Raw genomic sequence first — 14,867 nt, 5'->3', positions numbered from 1 at the left:
GCGCACAGAGGCGGAGAACAAACTATGAAACCAAAAAGACTATAAACATGGAACAAAAACTTACTTGGCTTGGACAGAAATAGTTGCTTGAGGGATTGACATGGAAAGAAGTATCAGGCATGGACAGAGCATAAATGTGGTGTATGAATACGGGGATGTCGTCAGCACGAACAACAGAAAATGAAAAGCTTAAATAACACAGACATGATTAACGAAAACAGGTGCGTGACTCAAAACGTGAAACAGGTGCGTGACGTGACAGGTGAAAACTAATGGTTGCTATGGTGACAAACAAGAGTGCACAATGAGTCCAAACGTGGAACAGGTGAAACTAATGGGTAATCATGCAAACAAGACAAGGGAGTGAAAAGCCAGAAACTAAACAAAACATGACTTAAAACAAAACATGATTACACAGACATGACAAATGGGACAATGAAAAAGGAGGATTACCTCCAAATTTTTCAGGACAAGCTAAAATCATCAGCCCGGAGGTTGGGTCTTGGGCGCGGTTGGGTGTTCCAACAGGACAATGACCCCAAACACACGTCAAAAGTGGTAAAGGAATGGCTAAATCAGGCTAGAATGAAGGTTTTAGAATGGCCTTCCCAAAGTCCTGACTTAAACGTGTGGACAATGCTGAAGAAACAAGTCCATGTCAGAAAACCAACAAATTTAGCTGAACTGCATTAATTTTGTCAAGAGGAGTGGTCAAAAATTCCACCAGAAGCTTGTGGATGGCTACCAAAAGCGGTTATTGCAGATAAACTTGCCAAGGGACATGTAAACAAATATTAACATTGCTGTATGTATACTTTTGACCCAGCAGATTTGCTCACATTTTCAGTAGACCATAATAAATTCATAAAAGAACCAAACTTCATGAATGTTTTTTGTGAGCAACAAGTATGTGCTCCAATCACTACATCACAAAAAAACAAGAGTTGTAGAAATGATTGGAAACTCAAGACAGCCATGACATGGGATGTTAGGAAATGACAGCTTTTAGGGTGGCAATTGTTTTCCCTGTTACTGCTGCTTCTTTGCAGGGATCCAGTATGGCCACGGTTTATGCCAGAGAGAAGAACCAGGGATGAAAACTGTTCTAGAAATTGTACAGTAGGATTATGCTTTCTTTGCAGTGGAAACTAGGGATGTCCCGATCCGATATTTGGATCGGATCGGCTGCCGATATTTGCCAAAAAATGCGTATCGGCAAGGCATGGGAAAATGCCGATCCAGATCCAGTGTTTTCCAACGCACAGATTTAAATAATACATTCCACTTTTCTGCTGCTCCGTAATTTCCGTTCCGCATTTTCCAGCACACCTTCAACACATCCAAAGGTCTGTGAATTCTCACGCAGTTGCTTTTAGCTGCTGGCAGTACACGACAGGCTCTTCTCACTCTTTCCTGTGTCTCCCTCTCACAGACAGCAAGTGCACCTTCTTACACACGTCACATACTGTCACGACATACGTCACATACTGTCACGTCATACGTCACATACTGTCACGTCATACGTCACATACGTATACGTCCTCCCCGAGCAGAGAGGTAGCAGCATGGCTAACCTTAGCTGTGATGCTAGCACAGCCGTGTGACCAACGTTCTCTCTAAGGTGCTCGCCTGTGCAATTGCGCACTGTTTAAGCGTCCTCTGCGCATAGCAAATCTATGCCACACACAAAATCAAATAAAAAAATAAGCGCATAACAATTTCCGACGCACGGACACGACAGAGAAAACAGTTTTCGTCATCATTGTTCAAATATTGTGACGTCTGTCGAGACGCTTATCTCCATTCGGTGCCACACGTCCACACCATCAAAATGCCGAGGCAAAAATTTCCACATCAACACCGTATGAAAAAATTAGTGCTTTTTTTAGTTGTGATTTCCTTCTCTGCATGAAAGTTTAAAAGTAGCATATATTAATGCAGTATGAAGAAGAATGTTTTAATGTAGACATGCAAGCCTTGAAAGAACATTTTGAAAATCAAGTCTACATTTCCTGCAAATGGGTGCATTTCTACCCTATATTTTAACTTTAGATTTATTCTCATATCAAACTCTTTTGGCTGTCTTTTTGACACTTACATCCGGCGCCCCCCTCCACACCCTGGATTATAAATAATGTAAATAATTCAATGTGATTATCTTGTGTGATGACTGTATTATGATGATAGTATATATCTGATAGTACAGGTAAAAGCCAGTAAATTAGAATATTTTGAAAAACTTGATTTATTTCAGTAATTGCATTCAAAAGGTGTAACTTGTACATTATATTTATTCATTGCACACCGACTGATGCATTCAAATGTTTATTTCATTTAATTTTGATGATTTGAAGTGGCAACAAATGAAAATCCAAAATTCCGTGTGTCACAAAATTAGAATATTACTTAAGGCTAATACAAAAAAGGGATTTTTAGAAATGTTGGCCAACTGAAAAGTATGAAAATGAAAAATATGAGCATGTACAATACTCAATACTTGGTTGGAGCTCCTTTTGTCTCAATTACTGCGTTAATGCGGCGTGGCATGGAGTCGATGAGTTTCTGGCACTGCTCAGGTGCTATGAGAGCCCAGGTTGCTCTGATAGTGGCCTTCAACTCTTCTGCGTTTTTGGGTCTGGCATTCTGCATCTTCCTTTTCACAATACCCCACAGATTTTCTATGGGGCTAAGGTCAGGGGAGTTGGCGGGCCAATTTAGAACAGAAATACCATGGTCCGTAAACCAGGCACGGGTAGATTTTGCGCTGTGTGCAGGCGCCAAGTCCTGTTGGAACTTGAAATCTCCATCTCCATAGAGCAGGTCAGCAGCAGGAAGCATGAAGTGCTCTAAAACTTGCTGGTAGACGGCTGCGTTGACCCTGGATCTCAGGAAACAGAGTGGACCGACACCAGCAGATGACATGGCACCCCAAACCATCACTGATGGTGGAAACTTTACACTAGACTAGGCAACGTGGATCTTGTGCCTTTCCTGTCTTCCTCCAGACTCTGGGACCTCGATTTCCAAAGGAAATGCAAAATTTGCATGGTTGGGTGATGGTTTGGGGTGCCATGTCATCTGCTGGTGTCGGTCCACTCTGTTTCCTGAGATCCAGGGTCAACGCAGCCGTCTACCAGCAAGTTTTAGAGCACTTCATGCTTCCTGCTGCTGACCTGCTCTATGGACATGGAGATTTCAAGTTCCAACAGGACTTGGCGCCTGCACACAGCGCAAAATCTACCCGTGCCTGGTTTACGGACCATGGTATTTCTGTTCTAAATTGGCCCGCCAACTCCCCTGACCTTAGCCCCATAGAAAATCTGTGGGGTATTGTGAAAAGGAAGATGCAGAATGCCAGACCCAAAAACGTAGAAGAGTTGAAGGCCACTATCAGAGCAACCTGGGCTCTCATAACACCTGAGCAGTGCCAGAAACTCATCGACTCCATGCCACGCCGCATTAACGCAGTAATTGAGGCAAAAGGAGCTCCAACCAAGTATTGAGTATTGTACATGCTCATATTTTTCATTTTCCTACTTTTCAGTTGGCCAACATTTCTAAAAATCCCTTTTTTGTATTAGCCTTAAGTAATATTCTAATTTTGTGACACACGGAATTTTGGATTTTCATTTGTTGCCACTTCAAATCATCAAAATTAAATGAAATAAACATTTGAATGCATCAGTCTGTGTGCAATGAATAAATATAATGTACAAGTTACACCTTTTGAATGCAATTACTGAAATAAATCAAGTTTTTCAAAATATTCTAATTTACTGGCTTTTACCTGTGTATATCTGTATCATGAATCAATTTAAGTGGACCCCGACTTAAACAAGTTGAAAAACTTATCGGGGTGTTCCCATTTAGTGGTCAATTGTACGGAATATGTACTTCACTGTGCAACCTACTAATAAAAGTCTCAATCAATCAATCAAAACACATAGAATCATCATACTGCTGTGATTATATGCATCAAGTGTTCATTCAAGGCTAAGGCAAAATATTGAGATATATATCGTGTATCGCAATATGGCCTTAAAATATCGCAATATTAAAAAAAGGCCATATCGCCCAGCCCTAGTTCAATGATGCCATTTCTGTTTGTCATGTATAATTTTGTCTATTTTGTGTTTATCCTTGAATAAACAGGTCAGTTTCTTGTTACCAACCATTGTGTATTATTCAAACTCCCCTAATTCAGCTGGCTAGTGTCACACCGCGGTGAGGGATGTCTTGTCTTGGTTTTTTCTGTCTTGTGATGTGCATGTTTTAGTTTGAAAAGTAACTCTCCTCTCGTTTCAGGTCGCTTGCCCTTCCTTTTGTGTCATCAGTCTGACGTCATCCCGATTCCCTAATTGTTTCCACCTGTTCCCTATTACCCTCATGTGTCTTATAAGCCCACTCCTTCCTCTGTTCTGTGCCAGATTGTTTCGTTTATTCGTACTCTCCAGCTTCCATGCCCATGTCCATGCCTTGTCTTGCCTTGCCTCGTCTTGTGCTTATGTTCTTTGATCCTGAATCCCTTCGTTGCTATTTTGAGTTTTCCTTTCTTCCTCCTCAGCAGAGTGATTTTTTTGTTATTTGGTTTATTCAGCCGAAGTGGTAAGTTTCAGTTATTATTCATTCTTTCCTCACATTTTTGAGTGACAATTTTTGTTAATACTTTATTAGATTAGATAGTGTAGAATTGTTCATAGTTGTTGTTTCTTCCTCCTGTTGGAGCGTTTTTTTGTTTATACATTTTATAGCATATATTAATTATAGTTCGTCTTTGCTTTTGTGTTTTCCTCCGTTCGGAGCGAATTTTGGTTGTTCCTATTTTTTGGAACCTTTTTTGCCGGTTAGTTTTTGGATAAATAAGATATTGTAATCCTTGACTTTGGAGGTGAAAAGGAAGCTGTCAAAATAAAAGCCTGTCTAAGTTCCCTACTCTGCATCTGAGTCCTATCCTTTTACCAAGCCTTGACAGCTAGTTGTTATCCATCCATCCATCCATTTTCTACCGCTTATTCCCTTTGGGGTCGCGGGGGGCGCTGGAGCCTATCTCAGCTACAATCGGGCGGAAGGCGGGGTACACCCTGGACAAGTCGCCACCTCATCGCAGGGCCAACACAGATAGACAGACAACATTCACACTCACATCCACACACTAGGGTCAATTTAGTGTTGCCAATCAACTTATCCCCAGGTGCATGTCTTTGGAAGTGGGAGGAAGCCGGAGTACCCGGAGGGAACCCACGCAGTCACGGGGAGAACATGCAAACTCCACACAGAAAGATCCCGAGCCCGGGATTGAACCCAAGACTACTCAGGACCTTCGTATTGTGAGGCAGATGCACTAACCCCTCTGCCACCGTAGTTGTTATCAAGAGTACTAAAACCCTTTTCAACATGATTCTGACAACTAAGTAGGCTAAATAACTTTAAACTTTAATACATGCTCGGATAGGCCAGTATCGGTCAGTATCGGTATCGGATCGGAAATGCATAAACAATATCGGTATCGGATCGGAAGTGCAAAAACCTGGATCGGGACATCCCGAGTGGAAACGCATTAAAAAAAAAAAAGACAGATTCCAACTAAGACTACACAAAATATGGTACACAATTAATCCTTTTTAAATTGGAAAAGGGGGGAAACTGTCAACATTTTCATTTCAAAATATGGGAATTTTTCATGGACCGACCGCTGCTATACATCATCCAAATAGGGCTAATTAAAGTGAAACCTTCCATGAGGCTCGTCAGCATGCGCCCCTAAATCACTTCTCTTTGAAGCCATCAGATGGAAGACGAAGTCAAACACAGAGGAAATTAAATTGGACATAACTCGCCATCTGTGTTTAATTAAAGAGAGGGAGGGAGAAGCTGGCTGTCATTCCGTCTCGTCAAACACAGAGTATTGGGCATCTTAAAGCAGAGTGAAAATTGCTGTGCTTCGCCCCCCTCCTCCCTGTTTTATTAAAAGCTTCTGTCGCAGCAGAAGAAAGTCATACATCAGACCTGACAGATACCAGGTGCTTGTTCTGCAGCCTATCTGATGGGCACTTCTTATGAAATGAACCATTTTTTTCAAGGCTTTGAAGAAAAGATTGTTTGCAGCATGGACTTTCTTTTCATTAGCCACCAAATGGAGATAACAAGCAATGATGGGCTGTGTAATGCAGTTGAAGTCGTTGTCAAGAGGCAAGTTTGCAGACGTGACAGTCCAGTTGGCCTTTGTGGCAGCGGTGTAAAAAAACAAATACATTTTGTTTTGTTTTGCTTTAAAGCAGGGGTGCTCACACTTTTTCTGCAGGCGAGCTACTTTTCAATTGATCAAGTCGTGGGGATCTACCTCATTCATATATATCATTTACATTTACTTATTTATGAAATATATGTTTTTGTTAACAAGTTAAAGGTGTTTAATGATAATGCAAGCATGTTTAACACATATAGTTAATATTGTTAATAAATTAAAGGTGTTTAAAGATAATGCAAGCATGTTTAACACATATAGTTAATATTGTTAAAAAATTAAAGGTGTTTAATGATAATACAAGCATGTTTAATACATATAGTTAATATTGTTAACAAGTTAAAGGTGTTTAAAGATAATACAAGCATGTTTAACACATATAGTTAATATTGTTAAAAAATTAAAGGTGTTTAATGATAATACAAGCATGTTTAATACATATAGTTAATATTGTTAACAAGTAAAAGGTGTTTAAAGATAATGCAAGCATGTTTAACACATATAGTTAATATTGTTAAAAAATTAAAGGTGTTTAATGATAATACAAGAATGTTTAATACATATAGTTAATATTGTTAATAAGTTAAAGGTGTTTAAAGATAATGCAAGCATGTTTAACACATATAGTTAATATTGTTAAAAAATTAAAGGTGTTTAATGATAATACAAGCATGTTTAATACATATAGTTAATATTGTTAACAAGTTAAAGGTGTTTAAAGATAATACAAGCATGTTTAATACATATAGTTAATATTGTTAAAAAATTAAAGGTGTTTAATGATGATACAAGAATGTTTAATACATATAGTTAATATTGTTAACAAGTAAAAGGTGTTTAAAGATAATGCAAGCATGTTTAACACATATAGTTAATATTGTTAATAAGTTAAAGGTGTTTAATGATAATACAAGCATGTTTAACACATATAGTTAATATTGTTAAAAAATTAAAGGTGTTTAATGATAATACAAGCATGTTTAATACATATAGTTAATATTGTTAACAAGTTAAAGGTGTTTAATGATAATACAAGCATGTTTAACACAGTTAATATTGTTAAAAAATTAAAGGTGTTTAATGATGATACAAGAATGTTTAATACATATAGTTAATATTGTTAACAACTTAAAGGTGTTTAAAGATAATACAAGCATGTTTAACACATATAGTTAATAAGTTAAAGGTGTTTATTTATGTTATGTAATTCTGAGCTACTTAAACAGTTTAGAGTTGACTGTTTACAGTACAGTTGTCATTCACTTCAATTTCAGTGAATCTCGTTCAAAATTGAATATCTTTATATGTATACGTTCAAAAATGTATCGAGATATACTTTTTCGTCCATATCGCCCAGCCCTAATTGAAGGTTGTTCAAAGATTCCTGTATCTGCTAAGTCATTTGTTCAGCATACAATTGAAAGCATACTGTCTTCTATTCTGAACTCTAACATGCAGGTGTGGTGTTCGGGTCTGTGGGACCCGTTTTCATTTTTATTAAAAGAAAAATGATACAATTAATAGATTTTTCAAACTGAGAATCACTGACTTTGGCTCATTTTCTGTGAAGAACATATATCAGAATACATATTTAATGACCACACACCATAAACCCCCCCTACACATTTATATTACATATAAGATGTCCGGGTCCACTGGACTCGGGGCTAATAGAAGTGTGGAAATGGATGTTCTGTGTACCACACGCACCCACCCACCCACCCACACACACAGCAGGCCTAGACAGAAGGAGGACAGAGATAGTGTAAGTACACAGAACATCAGAGGGTCAAATGTGCGAGAAAATGAGAGCAGACAGCGTTGACAAACAATGTTGCAACCTTGTGTGGGAACCGCAGGTGCAGAAAGACAAAAGAAGAATCCCTGTGGGATGCAGAAACTGCCAGAGAAATTTTCCGTGCAACGTTCATATTGTTGTTACTCAGCCAGCGTTTGTGGGTCTGATGGACCCGTTGCATTTTGTGGCTTTTAATGCCTCACAATCAAACACTTTTATGTTCAAATACTGAACAGATGTTTATTGGGATAAGGTAAACATCTTTCAAAAGTGCTCCCCCTCTGGTCAACATATGAAATAACAAGTGTGTGTAAGAAATTGAAATGCGCCCCCTTTGGACAAAATTAATAAAATAAAATAAATGAATATGTATGTAGAGACATACTGTGATAACTTGAAGTAAATAATGAAGATGAAGTAAAAAAAAAAAAAAAACTATTAACTAAAAGCAGTCTTTTTCTCACAATGTGTCGATTTTTTTCTTATAAAATCGGTAACGATTGATCATATTCTTTGTTTCTGTAATTGCAATATTTTCTCGTAAAATTATTACTTTTTTTATGTAACATAATAAATTTTTTATGTAAAATTATTAAATGTTTTTAATGTAAAATTATTACTTTTTAATGCAAAATGGTGACATTTGTCATATAAAATTCGGACTTTTATCACAATATCGCTAATGTTTGTTTTCTTCTTGTAAAATAGTGACGTTTATTGAGTAAAATTGCAATCATTATAACATTGCCAACATTTTTTTGTTTTCTTATAAAATTGTGACTTTTGTCAAGTAAAACTACGACTTTTTTTCATAAAATTGCCGAAATTTTAAGCTTTTCTTGTAAAATTGCGACTGTTATTGCGTAAAATTCCAACTTTTATCATAACATTGCACAACTGTTCAGCTTTCCTTGTAAAATTTGGACTTGCGTTGGGTAAAATGCCGACTTTTATTTTAACACTGACAAAATTCTAAAATGTTCTTGTGAAATTGTGAGCTTTTTCTTGTGAAATTCCAACTCATTTTTCACAACAAGCTTTTTTATATTTGCATAGTATGTATATATTATTCATGTTGTAAATTATTAATGTTACTCAGCCAGCGTTTGTGGGTCTGATGGACCCGTTGCATTTTGTGGCTTTTAATGCCTCACAATCAAACACTTTTATGTTCAAATACTGAACAGATGTTTATTGGGATAAGGTAAACATCTTTTAAAAGTGCTCCCCCTCTGGTCAACATATGAAATAACAAGTGTGTGTAAGAAATTGAAATGCGCCCCCTTTGGACAAAATTAATAAAATAAAATAAATGAATATGTATGTAGAGACATACTGTGATAACTTGAAGTAAATAATGAAGATGAAGTAAAAAAAAAATAAAAAAAATCTATTAACTAAAAGCAGTCTTTTTCTCACAATGTGTCGACTTTTTTCTTATAAAATCGGTAACGATTGATCATATTCTTTCTGTTTCTGTAATTGCAATATTTTCTCGTAAAATTATTACTTTTTTTATGTAACATATTACATTTTTTATGTAAAATTATTAAATGTTTTTAATGTAAAATTATTACTTTTTAATGCAAAATGGTGACATTTGTCATATAAAATTCGGACTTTTATCACAATATCGCTAATGTTTGTTTTCTTCTTGTAAAATAGTGACGTTTATTGAGTAAAATTGCAATCATTATAACATTGCCAACATTTTTTTGTTTTCTTATAAAATTGTGACTTTTGTCAAGTAAAACTACAAATTTTTTCATAAAATTGCCGAAATTTTAAGCTTTTCTTGTAAAATTGCGACTGTTATTGCGTAAAATTCCAACTTTTATCATAACATTGCACAACTGTTCAGCTTTCCTTGTAAAATTTGGACTTGCGTTGGGTAAAATGCCGACTTTTATTATAGTACTGACAAAATTCTAAAATTTTCTTGTGAAATTGTGACCTTTTTCCTGTGAAATTCCAACTCATTTTTCACAACAAGCTTTTTTATATTTGCATAGTATGTATATATTATTCATGTTGTAAATTATTAATGTTACTCAGGCAGCGTTTGTGGGTCTGATGGACCCGTTGCATTTTGTGGCTTTTAATGCCTCACAATCAAACACTTTTATGTTCAAATACTGAACAGATGTTTATTGGGATAAGGTAAACATCTTTTAAAAGTGCTCCCCCTCTGGTCAACATATGAAATAACAAGTGTGTGTAAGAAATTGAAATGCGCCCCCTTTGGACAAAATTAATAAAATAAAATAAATGAATATGTATGTAGAGACATACTGTGATAACTTGAAGTAAATAATGAAGATGAAGTAAAAAAAAATAAAAAAATCTATTAACTAAAAGCAGTCTTTTTCTCACAATGTGTCGACTTTTTTCTTATAAAATCGGTAACGATTGATCATATTCTTTCTGTTTCTGTAATTGCAATATTTTCTCGTAAAATTATTACTTTTTTTATGTAACATATTACATTTTTTATGTAAAATTATTAAATGTTTTTAATGTAAAATTATTACTTTTTAATGCAAAATGGTGACATTTGTCATATAAAATTCGGACTTTTATTACAATATCGCTAATGTTTGTTTTCTTCTTGTAAAATAGTGACGTTTATTGAGTAAAATTGCAATCATTATAACATTGCCAACATTTTTTTGTTTTCTTATAAAATTGTGACTTTTGTCGAGTAAAACTACGACTTTTTCCATAAAATTGCCGAAATTTTAAGCTTTTCTTGTAAAATTGCGACTGTTATTGCGTAAAATTCCAACTTTTATCATAACATTGCACAACTGTTCAGCTTTCCTTGTAAAATTTGGACTTGCGTTGGGTAAAATGCCGACTTTTATTATAACACTGACAAAATTCTAAAATTTTCTTGTGAAATTGTGACCTTTTTCTTGTGAAATTCCAACTCATTTTTCACAACAAGCTTTTTTATATTTGCATAGTATGTATATATTATTCATGTTGTAAATTATTAATGTTACTCAGGCAGCGTTTGTGGGTCTGATGGACCCGTTGCATTTTGTGGCTTTTAATGCCTCACAATCAAACACTTTTATGTTAAAATACTGAACAGATGTTTATTGGGATAAGGTAAACATCTGTTCAGTATTTTAATTAATTGCAAAGCAATAATGTAAACCTTTTCTGCTTGTATTTGTATCTGCATCATATTTTTCGTCCTTACTTTGTCAACAGCTGCATCGTGTCTCTGCTGCATTTTTAGTTTCTCCTCCAGGTGCTTGGACTCCAATATTTTGACCCTCATGTCTACCTGTGAACAACGAAGCAAGAAACAAAGCGAGACCTTGTTAAAAAAATTATTAACACAACTGCATGAGAAAATTTGCAATGCAAAAATAACATTAGATAGGATAGACTTTATTCATCCCACAATGGTGAAATTGTGTGGTTGCAGAGCAGGTCTGCCAACTTCCGGCGCCCCTTACAAAAAAGGTGAGAAACAGGTAAACGCTGGGGGGGTCTAAGGGGTAAAAAACTCATAGCCATAACACACATAAACATGTGTGTAAGAGGGAAACATCAAAGTACACAAAGGACATTAAAGAAATTAAAAGAGTATAGCTCATGCAACCAACCATTTCTACATACAGCCACAATAGTAAAACAACAACAAAAAAAGCATATACACTGTGGTGGCGTCTGCGGTGTTCCACGCCATTGTTTGCAGGGGTGGAGGGAGCAGACCCAACAAAGCAACCAAGAGAGCCGACTCCACCCTCGGCCGCCCACTAACTCTCGACCAGTGTCCAGTCCGCATGGATGAGCGAGGATACGTCCAAGGAGACCGAGGTGTCCGATACCTGCTCATTCTGGCGGAGAGAATGAGCACACTCAGTGGAAGGCTCAGACTCCCAAAATGCAACACGGAACGACACAGGAAGTCCTTCATACCGACAGCCATCAGACTGTATAATGCATGTGTTCCTTTTTGACTGTACTTGAATGTATAATAGACTGTATTTATGTTATTCACATGTGAATAATGCTGTATAATAGACTGTATTTATATTATTCACATGTGAATAATGCTGTATAATAGACTGTATTTATATTGTTCACATGCGAATAATGCTGTATAATAGTCTATGTTTATATTATTCACATGTGAATAATGCTGTATAATAGACTATATTTATATTATTCACATGTGAATAATGCTGTATAATAGACTGTATTTATATTGTTCACATGTGAATAATGCTGTATAATAGACTGTATTTATATTATTCACATGTGAATAATGCTGTATAATAGACTGTATTTATATTATTCACATGTGAATAATGCTGTATAATAGACTGTATTTATATTATTCGCATGTGAATAATGCTTTATAATAGACTGTATTTATATTATTCGCATGTGAATAATGCTTTATAATACTGTATTTAGATTATTCACATGTGAATAATGCTGTATAATAGACTGTATTTATAATATTCACATGTGAATAATGCTGTATAATAGACTGTTTTTATATTATTCGCATGTGAATAATGCTGTATAATAAACTGTATTTATATTATTCACATGTTAATAATGCTGTATAATAAACTGTATTTATATTAATTACATGTGAATAATGCTGTATAATAGACTGTACTTATATTATTCGCATGTGAATAATGCTGTATAATAAACTGTATTTATATTAATTACATGTGAATAATGCTGTATAATAGACTGTATTTATATTATTCGCATGTGAATAATGCTGTATAATAAACTGTATTTATATTAATTACATGTGAATAATGCTGTATAATAGACTGTATTTATATTATTCACATGTGAATAATGCTGTATATTAGACTATATTATTCACATGCGAATAATGCTGTATTATAGACTATATTATTCACATGCGAATAATGCTGTATTATAGACTGTATTTATATTATTCGCATGTGAATAATGCTGTATAATAATTTCACATGTAAAAAAATTGTGTTTATTGTGAGCTAACTGTGGTGCTGAATTTCCCCCAGGGATCAATAAAGTAATTTCTATTCTATTCTATTCAGCCAAGACACTGTGAAGCTTGTCCGTCCCGGGGGGGACAAGCAACCAAGAAAGCCGACTCTGTCCCAGGCTGCCCACTAACCCCCGGCCAATGTACAGTCCGCGCAAATGAGTGACAATCTGTTTAGGGAGATGGAAGTATCCGATACGTGCTCATTCAGCTCCATGAAGCTTGTGCATCCTGAAGCCCTGTCTCTTCCGGTCTCTCCACACGGACTCTGGTGTCGCAGGGAGCCAGCAGTTGGCCTCTTGTGCAAACATGGCCATGCTCAAAAAGCTCCCCCAAAAAAAGGCACCAAAAAGCACCGCAGATGTCACAGAAGTGCCACTCCTTTTTGCGCAGTCCCGAAAGTGGCCAAGCCAAATGGCAAACCCAATAAAATAAGAGCTGAGATAAGCTCCAGCACCCCCCGCGACTCCGAGAGGGACAAGCGGTAGAAAATGGATGGATGGAAACATCAAACTCATTCTCTTTCTATGCCACATAAATATGGAATGCACTCCCAACAGGTGTAAAAGAAAGGGCATCTCTATCCTCCTTCAAAACCGCACTAAAAGAACACCTCCAGGCAACTTCAACCCTAAACCATACTTGCCAACCCTCCCGGATTTTCCGGGAGACTCCCGAAATTCAGCGCCTTTCCCGAAAACCTCCCGGGACAAATTTTCTCCCGAAATTCAAGCGGAGCTGGAGGCCACGCCCCCTCCAGCTCCATGCGGACCTGAGTGACGTGTTGACAGCCTGTTCACAACATTGCCGTAAACAGCAATGTTGTGACACTTTTAAACAGGACAATACTGCCATCTACTGTACGTGCATATGTGACCCACCCATAATGTGTCACATTTTTGTGTTGATTTATTTATTTTATTTTGTGGTTTGAATTCGTTTTTGGAGCTGTCATTACACATTTATCAGTATTCACATTGGTCAGTAGGGGGCAGTAGGGCGTTTCTTCCCAATTGAATGCTATCACCTGCAGACCGGAAGTGTCTTGTCATTCTGATGAGCGCGACCAGTCTGTGAACAATTGAAACGTCCTGTGTGCTTTTTCCTCCTGTATAACAGGTTAGTTTTGGTGAATCAACTCACTGAATAATATCCATGTGATCTTTATAAGTTTAAGTACACATTCTGATGGTGGAGCCTAACTCTAAAGTGTTTGTGAGTTGTAGTTTGTATTTGTGAATGAATCCAGTGCACAGCTGCAGTAATCAATACAAAAAGGCGACGTGAGTGCCCAACGTTTATATAGGAACTTCTGATCCTGATTCAGACTCCCAAATTAGAGCTCCCGTTTTCTTATTGATTTTATAATGTATATTTGTATAATGTGTGTGTTCTGAAATAGTGACAGAGAATAGAACAAGGATGGCCAATTCAACCCTTAACTCAACAATGAGTAGATGAGTGTTATGTGTGTGTATATGTGTAAATAAATGAACACTGAAATTCAAGTATTTCTTTTATTTATTTTTATATATATATATATATATATATATATATATATATATATATATATATATATATATATATATATATAAATAATAAAAAATATATATATAGCTAGAATTCACTGAAAGTCAAGTATTTCTTATATATATATATATATATATATATATCTTAACCACGCCCCCAACCACGCCCCCAACCCCCGAAATCGGAGGTCTCAAGGTTGGCAAGTATGCCCTAAACTAACACCCTCCCCCCTCCATATCCCACACCCCAGATTGTAAATAATATAAATGATTCAATGC

At 36.2% G+C, this 14,867-nt stretch overlaps 1 protein-coding gene across 3 annotated transcripts in view; it reads right to left on the bottom strand.

Annotated features, from left to right (window-relative positions):
- Window positions 1-14,867, bottom strand: part of cep112 (centrosomal protein 112) — a 473,259-nt gene that overhangs the window by 392,105 nt on the left and 66,287 nt on the right. For all 3 annotated transcript variants that reach the window (XM_061974375.1, XM_061974374.2, XM_061974373.2), the window contains one exon: window positions 11,251-11,337. In XM_061974375.1, coding sequence (XP_061830359.1) covers window positions 11,251-11,337 — 87 coding nt within the window. The remainder of the gene's footprint in view (window positions 1-11,250; window positions 11,338-14,867) is intronic.

This window comes from Nerophis lumbriciformis, linkage group LG22 (genome assembly GCF_033978685.3).
Source record: "Nerophis lumbriciformis linkage group LG22, RoL_Nlum_v2.1, whole genome shotgun sequence".
NCBI classification, from domain to species: domain Eukaryota; kingdom Metazoa; phylum Chordata; class Actinopteri; order Syngnathiformes; family Syngnathidae; genus Nerophis; species Nerophis lumbriciformis.
The sequence above is the reverse complement of the archived record's forward strand: the minus strand, read 5'-3'. Positions and strand labels throughout refer to the sequence as shown.